The sequence below is a fragment of the Protomyctophum bolini genome (assembly GCF_963924005.1).
Source record: "Protomyctophum bolini genome assembly, chromosome: 10".
Taxonomy (NCBI): domain Eukaryota; kingdom Metazoa; phylum Chordata; class Actinopteri; order Myctophiformes; family Myctophidae; genus Protomyctophum; species Protomyctophum bolini.
The window spans coordinates 20,552,182-20,573,789 of NC_137871.1; the positions used below are offsets into that span (position 1 = coordinate 20,552,182).

General features: G+C 43.9%; 1 protein-coding gene across 1 annotated transcript in view; it reads right to left on the minus strand.

Moving 5' to 3' along the window:
- Positions 1-1,952: 1,952 nt before the first annotated feature.
- ppargc1b (peroxisome proliferator-activated receptor gamma, coactivator 1 beta) overlaps positions 1,953-21,608 on the minus strand; it is a 119,161-nt gene continuing 99,505 nt past the window's right edge. The window contains exons 4-13 of the mRNA XM_080773972.1: positions 20,409-20,534; positions 18,324-19,443; positions 17,556-17,601; positions 15,914-15,978; positions 15,021-15,143; positions 13,774-14,377; positions 13,202-13,274; positions 12,471-12,589; positions 11,645-11,772; positions 1,953-10,424 (exon numbers count right to left, since the gene is read on the minus strand). Coding sequence (XP_080630098.1) covers positions 10,333-10,424; positions 11,645-11,772; positions 12,471-12,589; positions 13,202-13,274; positions 13,774-14,377; positions 15,021-15,143; positions 15,914-15,978; positions 17,556-17,601; positions 18,324-19,443; positions 20,409-20,534 — 2,496 coding nt within the window. The 3' untranslated portion in view covers positions 1,953-10,332. The remainder of the gene's footprint in view (positions 10,425-11,644; positions 11,773-12,470; positions 12,590-13,201; positions 13,275-13,773; positions 14,378-15,020; positions 15,144-15,913; positions 15,979-17,555; positions 17,602-18,323; positions 19,444-20,408; positions 20,535-21,608) is intronic.

Consider the following 21,608-nt stretch of genomic DNA (forward strand, 5'->3'; position numbering starts at 1 on the left):
TTTGATGCCTGGCTGATTTCCAGTCCTTCTGGGGTTGGGTGGCCTTTTTTGATAATGTCCATCTTTTCATTAAATGTTCTTCTTGAAAAGGGAACTGTTAATAAATCCGCAACAACATCGACGGTATCATTTGCTTCTGCCATGTTTCATTGTTTGTTTACTACGGGTATGCTTGCTTGTGTTGATAGTTCGCTACGGTAGCCGAGGGGCAAGATCCCTAGCATACCTTGGCATCTAAAAGACTACGCCCATTGACTACAGCTCCAAATGTGATTGGCTGATCAAACTGTCACTCCACACCTGGGCTCCCGTTAAAGTGCCCGGCCATGCTAGAATACCCTCGATGGAGGAAAGTCTGCCCAGTGACTTGTGAAAAGAAATCTCCGATTGGCTGTTATTTTCTCCTGTACAAAAACGCTCTAATGCGCAGTGAATGGGGCGAACACAACTATGGCGAGTGAAACAGTGCGGTTTTAACAGATTAGCGACACAAACTATTTTAATAAATTTGATTAAAAAATATAAAATATATAAATAAAAAAAGTGATTTTTAAAATTAACATTTTCTTTCTTCTGAGGCTCACAGGGCCTTCTCTGAATACCTTGAAGGCCCTGAAAATTCGCCACTTGCCGGCACCATATAGTTAGCATCACAGTCAGCATGCTTTAATGTATTTCTTTTGTGATATCTGTAATGTTGTTTTTACCTCAGGAAGAATAGCTGTTGCCAGGTGTAACAGCTAATGGGGATCCTAAATAAACTAAACTAAACCAGAGTGGAGCGACGAAGAACCATGAAGGACGACATACACAGTATGTTATTTTTCATGTTTTTCATATTTTCTTTTCTCGTCACACAGGAGTGTGTCGACGCACAGTGATGGGGTCCCACGACACTCTAACGGAAGGAGTCCCCACGGGGAGAGTCCTCACAACAGACGGCAGTTTGTCAGGCTGGGGCACCACGCTTCAAGGCATGGCAGCCAGCGGAGTGTGGGACCAGAGTCACGAGGCCTTCTACATCAACTATCTGGTGTTGATGGCGGTGTTTCTGGCGCTACACCACTTTGAACGCTACGTCAAAGGTTGCCACGTTCTTGTAAGATCGGACAACACTACGACGGTATGTTACATCAACAAGCAGGGCAGACTAAGGTCCCCAACCCTGCATGCTCTGGCAAGGCAACTAGTGTTGTGGTGCGATGAGCACCTTCTCTAGATCAAGGCATGCCACGTCCCAGGGCTCCTGAACGCAGGACCAGACCTTCTGTCCAGGGGACCACTCCAGTACACGGACTGGTCCCTTCACCCGCTAGTAGCGGCCCAGCTATGTGACAGGTTGAGGGTCCCAGTGGCGGACCTCTTTGCCACAGAAGAGAACAGGAAGTGTCACCTGTTCTTCTCCATCAATGGGACTGCAACGCTAGGTGTGGACACCCTGGCCCACGAATGGCCACAAGGGCTGCTGTATGCATTCCCTCCCCTCAACCTGATCAAGCCCCCCCTGGGTCAGGACTCGACGGTTGTCTCTACTCCTCGTGGCCCCAGCCTGGGGCTCCTGGAGGTCGGAAATTGCTCCCCTCCTGTACGACCGGCCGTGGCATCTCCCGCTCAGACAGGACCTGCTCACAAAGCTGGGTTAAATCTAACTTTTTGGGGACAAATCTAACCCAGCTTTGTCCCCAAGAACTCTAATGCCACTGTCGTGCCAGTGGATGTCAGGTCCTTTCACCCTCCTCCTTTTGCAATTGGCCGACAACCCCCATCTGAAAATATGTTGCCCCCCTGGCACTCAGTGCCATGCTATGAGCTTGTAGATCTGCTATTTTCCAATAGCTAAAGTAGAACATAATCCTTAAAACACTAAAAGGGGTTCCCCGTCCTGAATGGGATAACATATCAGCCCCATAGTTAGATAATAAACTTCAGGAATACACACATACACATTCATAGCATGTTGTTCATTAGGATTTTATTTTTTGGAGGCAAATCAATCAATATAATGTACTTTTTACAGTATATGAGGAGCACATCTCTACAGTTTTATAATGTAAACAATCTCTGAAGAGAAATGTATTCAGTTTAAAAGGAAGCCGTCGCCTTTTAAACTATTCACATGAATTAAAATATAATTTATAACATCAGATACTTCTGCTTCTATGAAACTAGATTTTAACAATTCAAAAATACTGAAATGCATTTGTCTCCACATTCTCAAGACATATGAAATCACACAAAACAGAGAAAGAAAAAGAAACACCATTTAAAGACATCCAAACTAAGTGGCTTATAAATAAAAAGAAACGCAAAATAAAACCAACATATGTAAAAATATAAAATCTCGCTAGCAGTATTTACTGTTTTCTTTTACCAAAAACTAAGTTAAAAAAAGAAGAGAAAATCATTTTATGTGAATTTGATAGTCATTAGATGGAAATAGACAAAATCAATCGCGATGAAAAACAAAACTTAAAACAAACAAATAAAACAATGTATGCCCTTTATGTAATTAATTTTCCTCCACCAAAAGAACCACTCACATGTACTTAATCTTTGACAGTTTGCAGTCCCTACAAAGTGCCTATTTGACATCACATTTACCACCAAAATTAAACAGAAAGCCCGGTGATTTCCTGTGTATTTGTAACTGTTAGGTTAGTACTGTATTAAAACCACAGACACACGCACGCACACATGCGCACACGCACACACACGCACACACACACACACACACACACACACACGTTCAGGATGGTGCACTGTGGTCCAACTTTCACAGATGAAATAGAAAGTGACGATGCCATAAGTTTAAAGCAGTGGTTCTCAAACTTTTTCATGTCACGGACCCCCAAATTGACACTAATTAGCCCATGGACCCCCATTTAAAGAGAAATGCCAGGGACCCCCATAAGAGAAGATTTTTGAGTGATTCTCAACCCGTTTAATTTCAAGGACGCCCAGTTTGACATGCATTAGTCTACGGACGCCCATTTAATGGCATTTCTATCTCTGGGACCCGAATTTATGTTGTAAAATCAATGTTAATTTAACTCTGGGTTAAATGGATCCATTTTGGGTCCATTTGTACATTTTGGTTTCAGTGTACAAATGGAACCAAATGGACCCATTTGGTTCCATTTGTACATTCTCAGCGTTAACGGACCCATAATGGTCCATTTGGTTCCAAACTATCATTTAGCTGGGGACCCCCTGGAACTCCCTCAATGATCCCTGGGTGTCCCCGGACCCCACTTTGGGAACCACTGGTTTAAGGGCCCAAGTTCTCATAAGCGCCGCTGTCCATGAAGGGTTATATCGGAATCACTGAGTTGAAAGATACATTGCTTTATATAAAGAAAACATGTAACCGTAATATTTAAATGAAAACAAAGATGAATTTGACAGCAGGCGCTGGGTGGTGATGTTGAATCATTGGTGACATCTTTAACACCGAACCTGACAAACTGGACATTAAACACATCTAGATTTTAAAGCGCTGTTGTCAAGTCTGTTTTTTATTTGTATTATTAATATTGTTTATTTCTTTCTCTTTCTTTTTCATTTTTTTTTCCTTTTTTGTCTTTTTATTTAAAGTTTTTTTTTTGGTCAACTTGCCTCTCAAGTTTTAATGGTTTTCTCACCATTTTTCTGAAGTGAAGAGTGGAAAGAAAAATGTATTGCATTCTAACAAGGGGTTTTCCCTTTGGAAGGAGGGTTCTCTTTTTTTATTTGGATTGGTTGTCCTCGGATCTAGGACCCCGAGACCCCCATAGCACGGACAGCAGTACAATGTTGAAATGTGTTCGTGTTCTCAAAACACTTAGGAGAATGGTCAACATCAAATATTATTTTTTTTCTATAAGAAAGTATATAATCATCTAGATATCTACACAAACACACAAATATATATTCATATATATATATATAGATATATGTAATATACCTTTTATAATATGGCTGTATTGAAAAAAGGGATTTAATTCCAACAGTAATTATTTCATAATAAAACACATTGGATTGGAAAGGAGTTCAAACAGTAATAATAAAAGCGTACAGTGGTAGCTTTTATATTTACCCCCTTGTTGATTCTTAAGGCTTGCCATGACAAAGGGCTGTGATGTTTCATTCACCTCTACAGGGATGGAAGCACCCTCACTGGTATCCAGCAGTCTGCTCTGAAGACTGTTATATTTAACCTGACTCCGCCAGATTGCGGCAGTATTAAGTTCACAAGTTCCCTCCTCCTACTGTACCTGCATCTGGTCTCTCTCAAGCAGAAAAGATGAACCGGAAGCAGCGGGAAAAAAATCTGATAACTAGTCTTGTTAGGTTGTGTTTACATTTGCGCGTTGATCCCGCCTCTAGCGGCTGAATACGGCCGCATATCGCTCCGATCAGAATTGGTTCGGAGTACATTGTCTCTGCCCGAGAGAGTCCACATGGGAGGCAGGAGGAACTCACTACTGCCATCATCTGGCGGAGTCAGGTTATGTTATATTGGGGTCAAAACGAAACAGGTTTTTTGTTTCTCCGTGCTCTTGCCTATTTTCATCCTTCCCACATCCCTCCGATGTCAAGAGTCATACATGTTCACAAAGTTACCTCAATAATTACCATAGTGTCTCAACACGACACAGAAAAATCAGATTTTAAACAAACCTGTGCACCATCAAAATATGGCAATAAACAGTTTAATGCGATAGTTTCATTTCAATGAAAACAAAACAAAAAAAGAAATATTGTGAACATATATACTCACTACTTGGGCTGGGCTGTTATTTTGTGCAAGAGTAAAAATTATTTTGTAATGCGATTATTTTTTTTTCCTTTTGTATACAATATGTTCCATGTATATGCCACAACTGACCACATTCTTTCCTGTACTATATAGTTTGCGTTACACAGTGGTCTACATATACTGTAGCCTATAGGATGGCTAGTTTGGGGATTGCCCATGTAGCTATGGTAGTTAAAACCAATCAACCAACCCATGTAGCCATGGTAGTTAAAACTAACCAACCAACCCATGTAGCCATGGTAGTTAAAACCAACCAACCCATGTAGCTATGGTAGTTAAAACCAACCAACCCATGTAGCCATGGTAGTTAAAACCAACCAACCCATGTAGCCATGGTAGTTAAAACCAACCAACCCATGTAGCTACGGTAGTTAAAACCAACCAACCCATGTAGCTATGGTAGTTAAAACCAACCAACCCATGTAGCTACGGTAGTTAAAACCAACCAACCCATGTAGCTATGGTAGTTAAAACCAACCAACCCATGTAGCTATGGTAGTTAAAACCAACCAACCCATGTAGCTATGGTAGTTAAAACCAACCCATGTAGCCATGGTAGTTAAAACCAACCAACCCATGTAGCTATATGGTAGTTAAAACCAACCAACCCATGTAGCTATGGTAGTTAAAACCAACCCATGTAGCCATGGTAGTTAAAACCAACCAACCCATGTAGCTATATGGTAGTTAAAACCAACCAACCCATGTAGCCATGGTAGTTAAAACCAACCAACCCACTATTTATTATTAACTCTTGTCTCTCTGAAAGGCTGTCTCGTAGATAGACTATTATTATGTATTGCATCTTGCTTGATTGCTTTTTTTTTCTTGAAACAAAAAAACAACAAAAAAAGATAAAATCATCTAAAAATATTTAGTCATTTAAAGAAGAAACATAAGAAATAGAATCTTCTGGTACAATAGTCTAAAGGGATTTCTTTCTTTTCTTTGTGTGTATATATATATATTCCCCACCCTGCCCATTTCACAACAGTGTTGGACTTTACGTGTGAAGTCGTTAACCACTTCAACCCGCATCATCTGTAGACATCTACAAGCATCATCTGTAGACATCTACAAGACATCATCTGTAGACATCTACAAGCATCATCTGTAGACATCTACAAGACATCATCTGTAGACATCTACAAGCATAATCTGTAGACATCTACAAGACATCATCTGTAGACATCTACAAGACATCATCTGTAGACATCTACAAGACATCATCTGTTGACATCTACAAGACATCATCTGTAGACATCTACAAGCATCATCTGTAGACATCTACAAGCATCATCTGTAGACATCTACAAGCTCGCATAGCATTGTGAGCTCGAAGATTGGCCATTTGCAGTGATAATGTAAAATGAAAACAGTAGAGTCACTAGTATAGAACCCAGAGGGACGCCGATCTACCGGATTACAGGGTTTAAGTGGTCAGCGACAAGGTTTTCCCTTCATCTTGTCTCTGCACTGAACATCCATCAGCTCTTTGCCCTGAACGTGACCCCGCCACCTTTACAAACACACAATACATTTTATGTTTACGAGGCATAGTGCTATATACACAATATATATTTCATATATCTCAATATATTCTTTTTTTCTTTTTCTCTTTTTTTTCAGTATGTAAACCAGCACATTCTCTCACTTTTTTTTAGTAGTGTACATACTAAGCACAAATGCTCATTGGGATGTTTTTGGATCGGTCAGATGGGAACCATGTCTTACTCCAGGTCCTTCAATCCTCCTCCACCCCAATTATATTGTGGGATGACACTTCAAAATGATCCGTCTTGGCAAACTTCAGTTTAAAAATCAGTCAACGTTCATTTTTCCCAACACCCGAATGAGGCCTTTTGTACTTAGCGTAAGTCCTAATAAAAGTCGATGGAGAATCAAAGTTATGTAAACATTCAATTTTCATGTGTGTTACCATAGAGTTGATTAGATAGATAAGACAGCAAGAGGGAAGAGAGAGAGAAAAGAAGGAGGCATCATTATAAAAGGGTTTGGGGTGTTCTTGAAACAAGACCCAAAACCTAGATTTGAGAGCAAAGAGAAAAAAGTAGAGAGAGAGAAAGAGGAGAGTCAGGCTGCACAGTATTAAAGCACTGGGGAGGAGGAGGGGAAAGGAGGAGATGGCTGGATCAGTAAGATCCAGTGTTGATTTTGACCGCAAAATTAGTTTAGTTTAGTCGTAGTCTCTTGGATAACATTTAATTTAGTTTTAGTCATCTGAAATGCTTTAGTGTTAGTCTAGTTTTAGTCGACTAAATCTACAGTTGATTTAGTCGCTTAAAATGTATTGGTGATTTTACACTTCGTTGTGAGCATAATAACATTTTAGACTAGTTTTTATTTGTTGACGAAATTGTCAATATATGTAGTCTTAGTTTTAGTCATAATAGCTTACTTTTCATATAGTTTCCATTTAGTTTTCGTCAGTGACAAAAGGTAGTCGATGAACATGTTTCATAGTTTGAGTCGACAAAATCAACACTGGGATCAGCAGGATCCTTGAAGAAGCAAAGAGGGTGAATTTTAAACCTCCCAGCACATTCCAAGGACCAGCACCTTACCATCCAACCCCAAGTTAAAACCCTTCACCCATGGACCACCCCCATCCCCCCCATGGCAGCTCCCAACCCAGACACCAAACACAGCCAAGAGACAGTCAGATACCCAGCAAGGACACACGGTCAAAGACAGCACACAAAAACATTAGCTTTAAGGAGAGACAGAGAACAGCTTACTTCCCTCGTTTGGGACTCAACAGTAGAATAACAAAAAAACACATGCACGCACGCACATACGCACGCACATGCACACACACAAACACACACACACCCACACACCCACACACACACAAACAAACAAACCACAAACACCATCTACCCTTAAGCACCCCTCAGATGGAACATCCTCAGCCAGAAAACAACCATGTCCACAAGAGAAATAATTAATGGAGGACGGGAAGAGCGTAGATCGAGAGAAGCTGGGGGGGGGGGGGGGGGGGGGGAGCAGCAGAGGGATGGACGGGGGTGAGGTAGAGACGTTCGGCTAAATGCGGGACATCTCGCGTGAACATTGTGTTTCTCAGCCGATATTCTGTCCCTCGCTTTGCCCTGGGCTCGTCTTTGTTTTGGGTGCCAAGGCTCTCTCTCTGCAGTTTGAGGGTCTTTAATTAGCGACCGTTTCAGGGACATGTGCGTCTGAGGGCTATTTGAGCTGCGCTTTAAGCCAGAGTCAACACTGTTGATTCGGGATTCCCGCTTTCACAGGGTACAACAATCTTGGAGGTGATCAAATGGTTTGGTCTACATTCAGGGTTTTTGAGTACATTCCATTATTTGAAAATTGAAACCGACCCAGTCACGATATTCAATCCAGTCTATTCTAGAGCATGGAAACTAAATTTGTAAACTCCCAAATGCTTTGTGGAATCATCCATGCCTTCTACTGTTGTGGTGACGTTTCGGTTTTTAGAAAAGCAATGAATTGCAAATGCATCCTTTCCTGGTGGGTGTTAATTTTGACCTTCTGGTGGCTATTGGTAAGTGAATAGCTTTACGTGTGCAGTGCCTCTACCTAAATGTGCTCTATGTACAGTGAAATTCTGTGAAGTTGTCATTATCGATTACGTTTGGGATGAAAATGTCAACGGCTATGATAATTGTTTTCCCCCCAGTTCAATCTGACTTGCTCCATGTAAACATTCTTTTGTGGCATTATTTGTGTGGCTTTCTTTTTTAATATTTTCTTTATCCACCGCGGACACAGCTTTTTTCCGTTCCCACGTTAATGTACGGACACGCGTGATTATTATTATTTTTGCTCAGGGCAGAAGAAAAAAACCCATTGACCAGACGTCCCGCTGTGGCCAGGCTTGGCGAGAACAGTCGCGCACAAACCTCCGCGCACAATAAAGATCTCTTTGCTCACATGGGTGAGAAAAAAACTAATAATTAGCTAATGAGATCCGATTGGTTAGATATGGCTCATCACTGTTGCTATTTGAACTCCTGTTGATGCCTGCGATATTTTGCCCATTGAGATCAAAAGCTACAAGGATTTTGGATTACCGGTATTTTGGGGATGTGCACGTGCTAAAAAATTGCTGCTTTAGTTTCAATATTTGGTTGATTGTTTTCAGATATTTTCTTATTCCATGTTATAAGTTGGTTTATTTATTTTTTCCATCAAGCCTAGCAGAGCCTGCACACCCAAAAGCAGCACACCCTCCACACAGTTAGCACCCCACAGGGCCCTATTTTGCGCGTCTTAAGTACCAGGTCTTATGACTTAAACGTAAGACCTGGAGGTGTGGTCAATGCTGTTATTTGGCTGTGTTGAGTGGCCAAACAGCATTAGCCATGCCTCCAGGTCTTAAGTTATAAGTCATACGACCTGGTACTTAAGACATGCAAACATAGGGCCCCGTATGTTTTTGTCTGTGGCAGCCAGTAGCAGAAGTCATAGAGTATTGTACTTTAGCATGGCAGAGTTATAGACTACAGTAGAGAGTCAGGGGGAGAGTGATCAAGGACAGGGGAGACCTTTTTTGCCTCCTACAGTGCATAGATTAAAATCAAGGAAGCACTAAACTTACAAAAAGAAAAAACTATGTCTTTTTTTTTCCCTTCCTCATTTTTGATTTGTAAACTTTTGAAGCTGTCAAATGATTTAGTGAAATGTTAGTTGTTCTTGTTTTTAATTGTTATTTTCTCATTGTCCATAACACACACACACACACACACACACACACACACACACACACACACACACACACACACACACACACACACACACACACACACACACAGTTTTTTTGTTTGTTGTTGTTCATTACATCCACAGTTTTTGCTAAAAAAACCCGAAGCATATATATTTTTTCAACTGCACGATTTGATGGCGAAAACTGTTTGCAATATCGCCACCGGTGACCGAAGAGAAGGAGGGGTTTTTACAAAAAAAAAAGAGAAACAATCGAACAAAAAAACAAAAAAAAAGACGCGCAGAGACACACACGCACACAAAACGACCAACGTGACGCAGGGATAATAGCAAAGTATTTTTTTGCTACAAGAGGTCTCTTCTCACTTCCGCACCTTGCGGGTGCAGAATGATGATGTCACCAACACAGACAGGAAGCAGCTTTTGTTTTGTTTGTTCGTCCACAGCGGATCCCGTCGTTCTGAGGAACCACTGAAGTAGTTAGTTCTGTGGTCGACGTTAAAAAAGTCTCCTCCTCGCGTCAACAACCGCCGCAGTCTTCGCATATTTCAAGCTGTATCCTTAGGTGTAAAAAGTAAAAGTTTTTAGTTCCTATAATCCAATCTTAAAAATGTAAACATTTTTCGCGGGGTGAGGGGGGGTTGGGTTGTCTTGCACAGAGGAGGTACCAACGAGAGGCCATCGTCATCTCAGGATGCCCTGGGGTCGTCGGAGGCTGCTGTAGTCACTGGTGGTGGGCCAGTGTGTGTGTGTGTGTGTGTGTGTGTGTGGGGGGGAGGGGGGGTAGCAAGCATTCAGCGATGTAAGGACTTTTGGGCCTCCTTGAGCAGGGTGTCGAAGTCCAACGCATCGTACTTGCTCTTGACCGGGCCTGGTCCCGCCTCGTCTGGAAGAAAACAAAGAAATCAGCTGCTCTGTTTGATCTTCCACCAAGCAGCAGACTGGGTTGCTATAGGCTAGTGAGTTTCTTGGGACATTGTGGTCGTAGTGGCTACATCTGTCATTAAAAAAATATGAATGAATGGATGAATAGTTTATTTCGGTCTTAAAATAACATGTACATGATTATTACAGCAAAAACGTTTTACATGACATGTTTGGACCAAAAGGTGTAGGCTGAAGCCGTAGCTTATATAGTGCCCACCCTTTTTGACTTACTTATATTACATTAGTGCAAATAATAAAAAACGAACAACAAAAAATAAGAACAAATAAACAAGCAAAGGAATACGTTTGGTAGAATCATATGGAGATGGAAATGATGCATTATAAGAGGTTATATGATGATGTTTTATATTGTTTTGCTACTATATTACTTTTAAACATTTTCTTGAATTTATATGCAATTTTTTGTCATTATCACAACTATTCCATATTTCTGCTGCCAATACAGATGGACATATTTTTTTAATGTTAGTTTTTGCATTTTAATTTCAAACATCAGTATACCCCTCAGCTCGTAATGGTTTACTTTCGGTTGGAACAGCTTCTGAATGCAGTCAGGGAGCAATTTATGTTGCGCTTTGAACGCATTTTAGTGTATTATATTTAATAAAGAGTTCATTGGTAGGTTCATAATACCGTAGTCAGATCTATTTATTATTCATATGGCTCTCTTCTATAATATAAAAATAGGGTAAGTAAATAGGGTAAGGGTTATGATTTGTTTTAGCAAATATCTTAGTTTTAAACGTCATTAATGCACTTCTGCGCTGCCTTTCGGAACTCGCCCGCCTGCAGCATCGCAGGCGTGCATTAATGACGTTAAACCACCCCCTCTCGTGTAATATTGCTTAATCATATCTCAGAGAACAGTTCAGGGGCAGGCCCTCATTTTCAATGTGGCCGAGATACAATACAATAATCAACAGAAATTACATTTGCATAAGAGCGACGTTCAAACATAAGAACGGTAGATGAATCAGAAGACAGAAAACACTCAAATACTCAAAGAACTAAAACAGAAAAACTTTTTTTTTAAATTATGACAAAATGTTGGAAAGCATTGCCCTGAATTGACCCAAAGATGGTGGTGATTTCTCTGTGCGTGCCTGCGGGCGTGCGGGCGTGCGTGTGTGCGTGCCTGTGTGCGTGCGTGTTCCTTACCGAGGTCTATGTATCGCTTTCTGGTCATCCTGCGGAGGGCACCCGCTCCGTTCTGATACAACATATCTCGTTCCCTCCAGTGTCTCTGACCTCCAGCCTGACGGATCTTTATCACCCCACAGCGCTCCCTGCACACACACACACACACACACACACTCAAGACCATGACACAGCTTTTTGTGCGTCCCCCGAATGAGTGTGTAATCCAATCCGTGTCCCCTCCAAAAGACTATAACTAGTAACTACTATAATCTAACCATGTCTGTCTCTCTGTACGTGTGTACGGCTGTAATGCACCTTAAAATACCAACCATGTCTGTCTCTCTGTACGTGTGTACGGCTGTAATGCACGTTAAAATACCAACCATGTCTGTCTCTCTGTACGTGTGTACGGCTGTAATGCACCTTAAAATACCAACCATGTCTGTCTCTCTGTACGTGTGTACGGCTGTAATGCACCTTAAAATACCAACCATGTCTGTCTCTCTGTACGTGTGTACGGCTGTAATGCACCTTAAAATACCAACCATGTCTGTCTCTCTGTACGTGTGTACGGCTGTAATGCACCTTAAAATATTTAGTAAATGTTTTGAACTTGCTGCAATATGAGTACTTTTGCTTTTAGTACTTAAAGTACATTTTGATGCCGATACTTTTGTACTTTTACTTGAGTACATTTTGAATAACGGAGTATACATCTACATTGCAGTTTTCATACTAATATATTCGTACTTCGTACGCAAAAAAAGAAAAACATAACTAAAGTAAAACATTGGAGTTCTTTCTGGTATTATTACAACTGGGGTTCAGCCAAGCCGACACATACTCATTGCGGATGATGACTTTGCAGTCCTCGGGGCTGCCATACACCTGGAAGCGTTTTCTGAGCATGTTCTGGGTCACACTGCTCGGCAGGTTGTGGATGTAGAACACCTGGCAGTTGTCCTGGCAACAGGGAAACCATGGCAACAGTCAGAACAAAAAAGAAAGAAAAAAAACATCTTGTGGCCATTGTTCGCCAAATAAACTAGATTAAAATGTTAGGAAGGAACTAGTGGACAAGAGATCCAGTATTCGTAATTTTACACTTGGTTGCATGCTGAAATAGCCGATGTACAAGCTCACAGAGCGTCGCAGCCGCGTGACGCGTTGTGAGCTTGTAGATCGGCTATTTTCAGTGTATAGTGTATAATCAGTCATTACGACGGCATCAAGGCCCGCCAAAATACATTTTAGTCTAAAAATTTGAGTAGACTGTAGACTGTAAAACTGTAGATTTAGTCGACTAAAATCTTATATTTAGTCGGCCTAAAGCAGACTAACACTAAGACTTGTCTTTAAGATGACATTCCAATTCAGCTACAAGAGGCTGAAACACCTGTAGCACTCAGGACAGGAGTCATGGTGGGATTAATGCACTAATGTGAGATAAAGTACATAGACATTCATACCGCCACTATTTCCTTACCCTTTCAGAGTGACACTTTTAGCACAAGTCAATCAATTTTAATTGTCTGTGCAGTGTGGCATATAGCTAGAGGCAACATAGCCATGTACCTCATCTTTCTGCTGGCCTGTCTTGGTTTTGTTCCTCTGCTTGTCCTCTGGACAGCTCTCTGAGTTCTCACCACTGCAGAGAGAGAGAGAGAGAGAGAGAGAGAGAGGAAGAGGGAGAGAGGAAGAGGGAGAGAGACAGGAGAAAGGGAGATGGACATCCAGGCAAGACGAAGCGAGGGACAAACGAAATGGAGAGGATGGAGAAAAGTGAGGAAAGGAGGAGGAGGACAGATGGGGATGGGAGAGGGAGGACAAGGTTAAACAAAAGTGTCAGACAGGAGAAGGAAACGGGTGAACTGTAGCAAGAGAGGAGGCTGTCTCACACGCACTGCGGCAAGGCGCCTTCATCCATCCTCCATCACACACTCTCTCTCTATGGCTTCTTCCTTCTCTCCATTACCCAATGTGTAGACATCTTTCACTCTTTTTCAGTCTAGCTACTCAGGCTATATCTCTGTGTCATCGCTGTCTGTTTTGTTTTTTTATGTGTCTGAAGTAAAAGGTTCTCATGTCTCCCCCCCACTCGCCTCCCTCTCTCCTGTCCGTGTCTGTCCCCGAGGTCTTTCTCTCACCTGGAGTCTGTCTTGCTGGCGGGGGAGTCGGGCGACGAGTGCAGAACCGGCGACGGGGAGCGAGAGGAGGACGAGGAGGGCTCGCCCTCTTCCTCCGAGGCAGGGGGCGTGGCCGCCGCCGAAGACTGGCGAAGCTCGGTCGACGCCGACACCACCGACGTCACCATCATATCCACAACCGCCTCGCCCTGCTGCGGCCCCGGAGCCACCGCCTGGAGCCTTCCTCCCTCCTCCTCCTCCCCGCCTTTCTCCCGCTCGATCGCCCCCCGGCCCGCTCCTCCTCCTCCGGACCTCTCCGAGCGTAGGATGGCGCCCAGCATGGCCGTGGTGCTGCGCCGGTGGCTCTCGCCGAGGCTCAGGGCGCAGTAGTCGTGGTCGCCGAAGAAGGTGCGCTGATGCTGGGTCACCGCCGCCTGCAGCAGGTTACCGCCGAGCAGCAGGCTCTGCTGGGTCTCTCTCTCGCGGGCCTGGCCGGCGCCCTGCATGCGCCGCAGCTGTGCGTACAGCTCCGTCTGCTCCGGGAGCTTCCGCCGCTGGTGCTGGTGGGCACGGCTCAGCCAGGACGACATGCCCTTGGTGGTGGTGGTGGTGGTGGTGGGTAGGGCTGTCGTATGGTATAAGGCAAAATAAAATCTCAAGGCCGAATATGTGATGATGCTTTTTACGCCGACCGAGCTGAAGAAATCATGACATTTAACTGAGACCACTCATGTTTCTGGAAGATGCTTCTAAACTTCTGTTCTATTGCTAGTTCGATCACTTTAAAATACGCTTTCATCTTAAAATAATGATTGAAAATAGCCGATCGATCTTGTCGCAGCGCAACTGAAAATTAATGTTCCCTTCATTGTCAACGGCGTTTTTAAAACAAACATTGAACTAAAAACAAACATTAAACCTGTATATATGACAAAAACAATTAGCGGGCCTGCATGGGCCGTGGCTGAGCGGTCCAGGCACCGATGGTGTCACGGGTTCGAGTCCCGAGCCCGTCAGCCTTTGCCGAATGTCTTCCCCCCATCTCTCTCCCCCTTTCCTGTCTAATTACTGTACCCTATCAATAAAAAAAAGAAAACGGAAATAGCTCCAAAGAAATTCAAAAAGTGATGCCTTGTAGTAACCTTGTAGACGTGTTTTAGCTTACTGTAAACTTTTAGCGATTGATGCTTTTATATTTTGCAAAAAACTATTGCGATTATTTCAAATAATTGCGAACACATGACAGACGTAATTGTGACGGGCCTTACCGCTGGGGGTAGTGGTGTTGGTAGACTCCCCCTCTCCCCCTCCTCCTCCCTTCCCTCCCTCCGCTGGCTTGAAGAGCTCATCATCCGCCGGTTTGTGGGGGGGCGTGGTGGGTGGGGTGAGACCTGTGTAGGAGGGGGGGGGGGGGGGGTTTGGGAGTCAGACAATGGCTTTGCGTTTGGAACACTTTGGTTCTCAAACCTTCTATGGATCGGACCAATAATAATAGTAATTATAGCTGCAAGCAGCGATGACCGGGCCCTCGCGCGAGCAAGTTAGAGGCAAATACCGACCAACCAGAACTACAGGAGCAGAGCTAAGTAACTACTGAATGACAAGGATTTTCATCTGAGTCCAGTGAGGTGACTCATGACTCTGTACGACAAACTATTCAAAGGTTATATAAACTATAACATATTGACCAATCAGAAGAGGGGATAAGTTTCACCAATAACGGACAAGGACTCTGAACCAAGACACCCCCCACTTATTTCTACGACAAACCGTTGAAAAGTTATAGGAAAAACATGAGCTATCAATTATCGACCAATCAGAAGGGGTGGGGTTACATTACTCAAAACCAAGAGACGTTTTTGTAAGTTGGGACATGATAGTGGTGTGTACCAATTCTCGTGCATGTACGACCACTTTACATCTTAGCCGAATGCCGGTTGAGTTGAACACTGACATCCAGGCAGTCACAAAAACACTACGAGAACATAAAATATGGAACATTTTCCTTTGCACATTTTCTTACGTATGTTTTACTATTTTAAAGCCTTTCACAAAATCCCCATACTCCCCTACAAGAGTAATGAATAATTCCACACTTTTCCAGAGCTGTAAGGAGCACCCTGTATGGGAATAGAATAGACAGCATGAGAGACGTGTTTACCTGCTGTTCCACACAGATCCACACTGAGCGGCGGCTCGAAAGGCTTGGTGCCGTACTGAGACTCCCTGCTCGCACAGAAACACAGAGACAAGCAGAGCTAGGCTTTATTCTGGTGCTTAGGCAATAACACTGAACAAAATATATCACCTGTGATCCAAACGATCCGATGTAGTCATTTAGTCACACGCTCTTGTTAATACTTTAAATAGGTTAAAAACAAATCACACCCGTGTGAAGTGAGGGGCGCTGAGTCTTATCATCATACTGTACATCTCATTCTGGCCTATCACAATTTGCATCCTCACTTTTGTTGTCAATGTTTTTGTTTACACAATGTTTGTGGCATTCAATGTTTGAGGTTACACAAACCCTCAAAGCTGGACATTGGATGGGGCTAAAAAAACATATATGGAGATACAGCTGCATCAAAATGACAGCAGTTTCAAAACACCAGTTGAGTTTCAGTCAGATATTGAGTGGTGAAATCAAGGACAGCAAGTACTGACAAAAATAAAAAAAAATCTTGGTTTTTAACATTTTTAACTGTAAAAAAAAAAAAAAAAAAAAAAACGTTCCAGATGATTTCTAAATGTGAATTATTACAAATCCCTGGCATTGCATGTGAACGGTGTCCCTGGGTTCTTATCACAGACACCATATGCACTCCTCTTTCTTCCTCTCCTCCCATCTATCCCTTTATTTTTGCCCCCGGTCTCTGTTTCTCGCTGTGAATGCTGAGCCGAGCCGACTGGCCTTTTGGGGGGACCTTGCATAACAGAGAATAAAGCCAAAGCAAGGGGGGGGGGGGGGTACTATTTTGTGCATCAGTGGATTGATTTTAAAATGGCCTGCGTTGCAAGCGGATTGTACATTCAAACACACTAGCTTCCAGGACTGGTAAAAAGATGAGCGAGGGCCTGTGTGTGTGTGTGTGTGTGTGTGTGTGTGTGTGTGTGTGTGTGTGTGTGTGTGTGTGTGTGTGTGTGTGTGTGTGTGTGTGTAGGGTTCTACTTGCTGGAGGGGAAAGGTTAAAATGATCAGCTTCTGGTCAGACTGAATGCAGTGCAACAAGCACGCATTGCATTAGACTGCCTGATGTCTGATAAGATCATCAAATTTGATTTGTTATTTTAAAAAAGCAATTAAAAACGTTTTGTGAACCACATTAAGCCTAAATAAAGGGGAAGAGTCGGAACAGTGAGCTCAAGCCACCCAGTTAATCAATGAATCAATAATCGTATCATATCGTACTGAATCGATATACGTCAAGAAATGCTGTGTGTATCGTATCGTAGCTCGTGAGGTTGCAGGCAATAACCACCACTACCCAGTTCTGTAAGTAGTTGGTGTCTGTTTCCTGTCTCATGAACGCACTCATAACTACAGTCCAGACAATTCCCTCACAACGCTGCATATTATCGGTGTGGCAGAAAAGCATTTCACATTCGTCGGAAACACTACTTTGCTGGCTGATTTTTTTTTTATAGATTTAATATTGTACTTGCAGGGTGTCTTGTGCAAAAAACACATGGCATACTGTATGATAACACCACCGGATAGAGATGCAAATAAATGGGGGAATATAATATTTGTTCAGAGTTGTAGGGCTGATACGGTGCAGGAATTCTGTAGAGATACTCACCCTGTAGTCTTGGAGTTGAGTGGCAGGCAAAGACAGGCTCGTTTCTCTGCAATCAAACACAACGAGAAGCAGGTGCACTCATAAATACTCAGGAGTTGTTTTTTGGTGTGTATGTGCGCCTTCAGACGCTCTTATCGAATTTCAAAAGGATTTGCATTAATGCCAGGTGTGCTGTATGTGTGTGTGTGTGTGTGTGTGTGTGTGTGTGTGTGTGTGTGTGTGTGTGTGTGTGTACTGTGCATGCATGTGTGATTCCTCCCTTTTACAATAAGGCAGTGGTTCTCAAATGTTTCCATGCCAAGGACTCCTATTAAATTAATATGCATTTGGCCGTGGATCTCCATCTGAAAAGGGAGTCAGGGACCCTCTTACAAGATTTGGGTTAGAAAATGTTCCAAACATATTGCCAATTTCCCGTACATTTTGAAAATAGATCTACACCACAAGCTCACTGTGTTGCATCACGATTACGACGCATTGTGAGTGTGTAAATCAATAGACAATGTATATAGGGTTAAAGTTATTTTGCATGTCGCCCGTAGTCAGAGGTGACTATGACAAGAATGACAAGTATTAAAGCAATGATAACAACAAGCTCAAAATACATCGTTTCCAGCTTCCACACGCCTTGAATGCTTTTGTGCAGTATGATCACAAGCTTGGCATTCATTTACGAAAAAACACAAAAAGTTAGAATATGGAGGAAAGAGGTTTCTGCACGGCAGCAACCATATAACTCTATACGTGTCTGTCTGTCTGTCTGCTCACCGTGGAAGCAGGGCTTGGCAGGCTCTGCAAGTATCTCCATTGTCCTTCCTCCTTCAGTGTGGGCTGGCGGGAGTTTGCTCCCTTCCTCCTCTCCCTCCCTTCTCTCCTTCCCGTTCTCCTTGTCGTCGTTCTCCTCCTCCCCCTCTCCCCGGGGGCGCGCAGGCCTCGGCCTCTTGCCGAAGCGGCCGGGGAAGGAGGCCAGGCGGCGGGACCGGCGCACCGAGAAGGAGCCCCCTTCCTCCGGCCACTCCTCGCAGCTCTGCTGCTGCTGCGCCACCTCTGAGAATAATGTTCTTCCATCGGGGGAGGAGGAGGAAGGAGGAGGAGGAGAGGTGGACGCGGACGGGGCGGCGGAGGATGAGGGGCCTCCTCTGTGCGGGCTGTGGGAGTGGGAGTAGGGGACGCTGTGCAGTCTGTAAGGCTTGCTGACGTCCACGGAGCCACTCTGCTCCAGTAGCTCGCGCAGCAAGGAGTTGGCCTTCACCTCCCTCCTGCGGGCAAAGGGCAGCCTCCTCGGACCGGCGGCCCCGACAGCGCCTCCCGCCGAACCGCCGATCGCCGCCGATCCTTCCCGTGCGCCCGCCGCCCCTCCTCCTCCCACCAGAATGACCTTGCTGCCTCCCTGGTGGAGGTGGTGGTGGTGGTGGGAGCTTTGCGAGGCCACCGCCGCCGCCGCCGCACGCGACGCCTCCAGTCTGGCTCTGTTGCGCGCCGCCAGGGTGGGGAGCTGCTGCTCCCTCCTCTCCCAGCCCTGCTGCTGCTGCTGCTGCTTGCGCGTGGGCAGGCAGTACGTGTGCATGTACCTGATGAGCTCCACCACGGAGCGCAGCTCTTTCTCCGAGCTGAACTGAGGCCGGGGAGGCTCCACGGGGGACTGCTGCTGTGCCGCAGCGCCGGCGGCCGCCGGGCTCTCGGCCTCGCTGGCGGATGACTCCTCCCCTTCCTCCTCCTCCTCTTCATCTTCCTCTTCGTCGTCCTCGTCGTCCTCCTCGGACTCGCTGTCCTCGTCCTCTGTGTCCGGGGCGCGGGCGTCCTTGGTGGTCAGGTGGCGGTGGAGCTCGGTGCAGAGGCGGCCCGCCGGGCGCACCGCCCGCGGCTTCCTCTCCTGGGCTGTGTCGGTCTGAGCATGGACATATGGATGGAGTGATGGAGAGATGAGAAATGGATGAGTGATAGAGAGAGAAGGGACAAAAAAGGACAGAGTTCAATGACCTTTGTTTTAAAGCTCTCACACACACACACACACACACACACACGCTAAAGTGAAAGACAGGCTTGTCACAACTGATTGACAAGCAGTTGAGACTGCAATAGTTACTCATTCATTTCTAAATTGTGCATCGTCAATCACGTATCTTTTGCAATGTCTCACTTCAAGTTTTCGGGCCTTGTAGATTGGCTATTTTACAATGCCCAAATTGTGTATAGGGCTGAAGTTGTTAATGTATGTTTTGTTTGCTTCTACATCTCAGAGGCAAATATTTTACTCCACTACATTTATTTGAAAACTTCAGTTACTAGTTACTTTGTAGATTTTGATTATTAAATAACTTTTAATTTTAATAACAGGACCTTCTGAAATAAAATCTAATTGGATCAATTTGAATAAGACTGACTTCAGGGAAAATGAGCATGCACAAAGAAATTCGCCTGCTCTCAGTGCTCACTAGTTCAAAAACACCACAAAACGGCCAAACTGCACATTAAATAAATCTAGGGGTGTGGCTAAGAATCTGGGGGTTGGACTAGGGGTGTGGCTGAGAAGAGTTACCCAGAGGTAAGCCTGTTTTCTCAACTCGCTGTTTCACTGCAAGACATTACTCTATAAGCCATATCTCCAAAACTGGTGGGTCATTGTCTATTTTACGTACGATGATAAGAGCGCCCCTCACTTCACATGGGTGTGTTTTTTATTTTGTTTGCCGTGTTCGCCATAGTGTACATACTGCTGCACAAACACTGCCATAAAAACTTAATGGATGAAAGTGTTCCCTTAATTATTTAAGCAGAATATTTCTATGTAATTCTTACGACAGGTTTCTATGGGATTTCCTGGAGTATACAGTAGGTGTTGGCCGTCTTTACCTTGATCAGGGGCCTGACTGGCCGAAGGTGGAAGCTCCTGTTGCTATGGCGATGCCCGTGGCTGCCATCTTTGTGTGTGTCGATGCCTGCGGGCATGTTGGGCGGCGTCAGCAAGAGCTTCTTCAACTGAACATGTGGAGGGCAGAGAGAGAGAGAGAGGGCGCACAGAGGTCAGTCAGGCAGGATGCAATGGGTCGTTACAATGCAATCTCCTCAGGACACCATTACCATTTGTAAATGGTCTCATCTAATCTTAATTGAATCTTTATATATATATTATTTTTCTGATTATGAAGAAAAGGTTAACATGACAGTAAAGCTGTACAATTAACTCAATGAAACGAGTGACCTGTGACCTTGTAAAAAAGCCTTTGCCTTGGCCTTTTTAATATAATTTCTTTCTTTCTTCTTTTATTCTGCTCTCTTATTTCGTGCCTAGTCCACACATATCCTAGATTCTAGGATATGAGTGGACTAGACACGAAATAAGAGTTCAGAATGTCACACTAACGTAGAACAAGGCTGGTGGAGCTAACAGGATCATGTATGAACAAAACAGCAGCGGTAAAATACCAAACAAGGTCCTGACACATTCACACATCATGAAGTGCATTCATCATGTTCCTAAATCCGACAGTTATGGCACACTTAACATTTTGGAATTCTCCCAAAAAGCGATATCTCTATATTTTTAACCTTTCCACTGATCTGTCCTTTCACTTGATCTATTTATTGCAATTTCCACTCCACTCTCTTATCATCATCTCCCCATCGACTCCGCTTGCCTCTTTCTCCACATCAACGTAGCACCACTACTCTCACTCTTCCTCTCTCCGTCCAAAACCAAATCATTCCTCACACCATCATCCCCCCCCCTCTCTCTCTCTCATCCATTAGCTCACTTCTGTCAGAAGATTATTACGGCTCTAACAATGATTTTCAACCATTTTCATTTCAAGGACAGCAGGTTTGACCTGTATTAGGCTACGGCCCCCCATTTAATGGAATTTCTATGTCTGGGACCCCAATTTATAATGTAAAATCAATGTAAATTTAACTCTGAGAGTGTACAAATGGAACAAAACCATTTTTTACAGTTACAGACCCATAAGGGTCCATTTGGTTCCTAACTATCATTTAGCTGGGACCCCCTGGAACTCTCTCAAGGACCCACTTTGGGAACCACTGATCTATCAAACC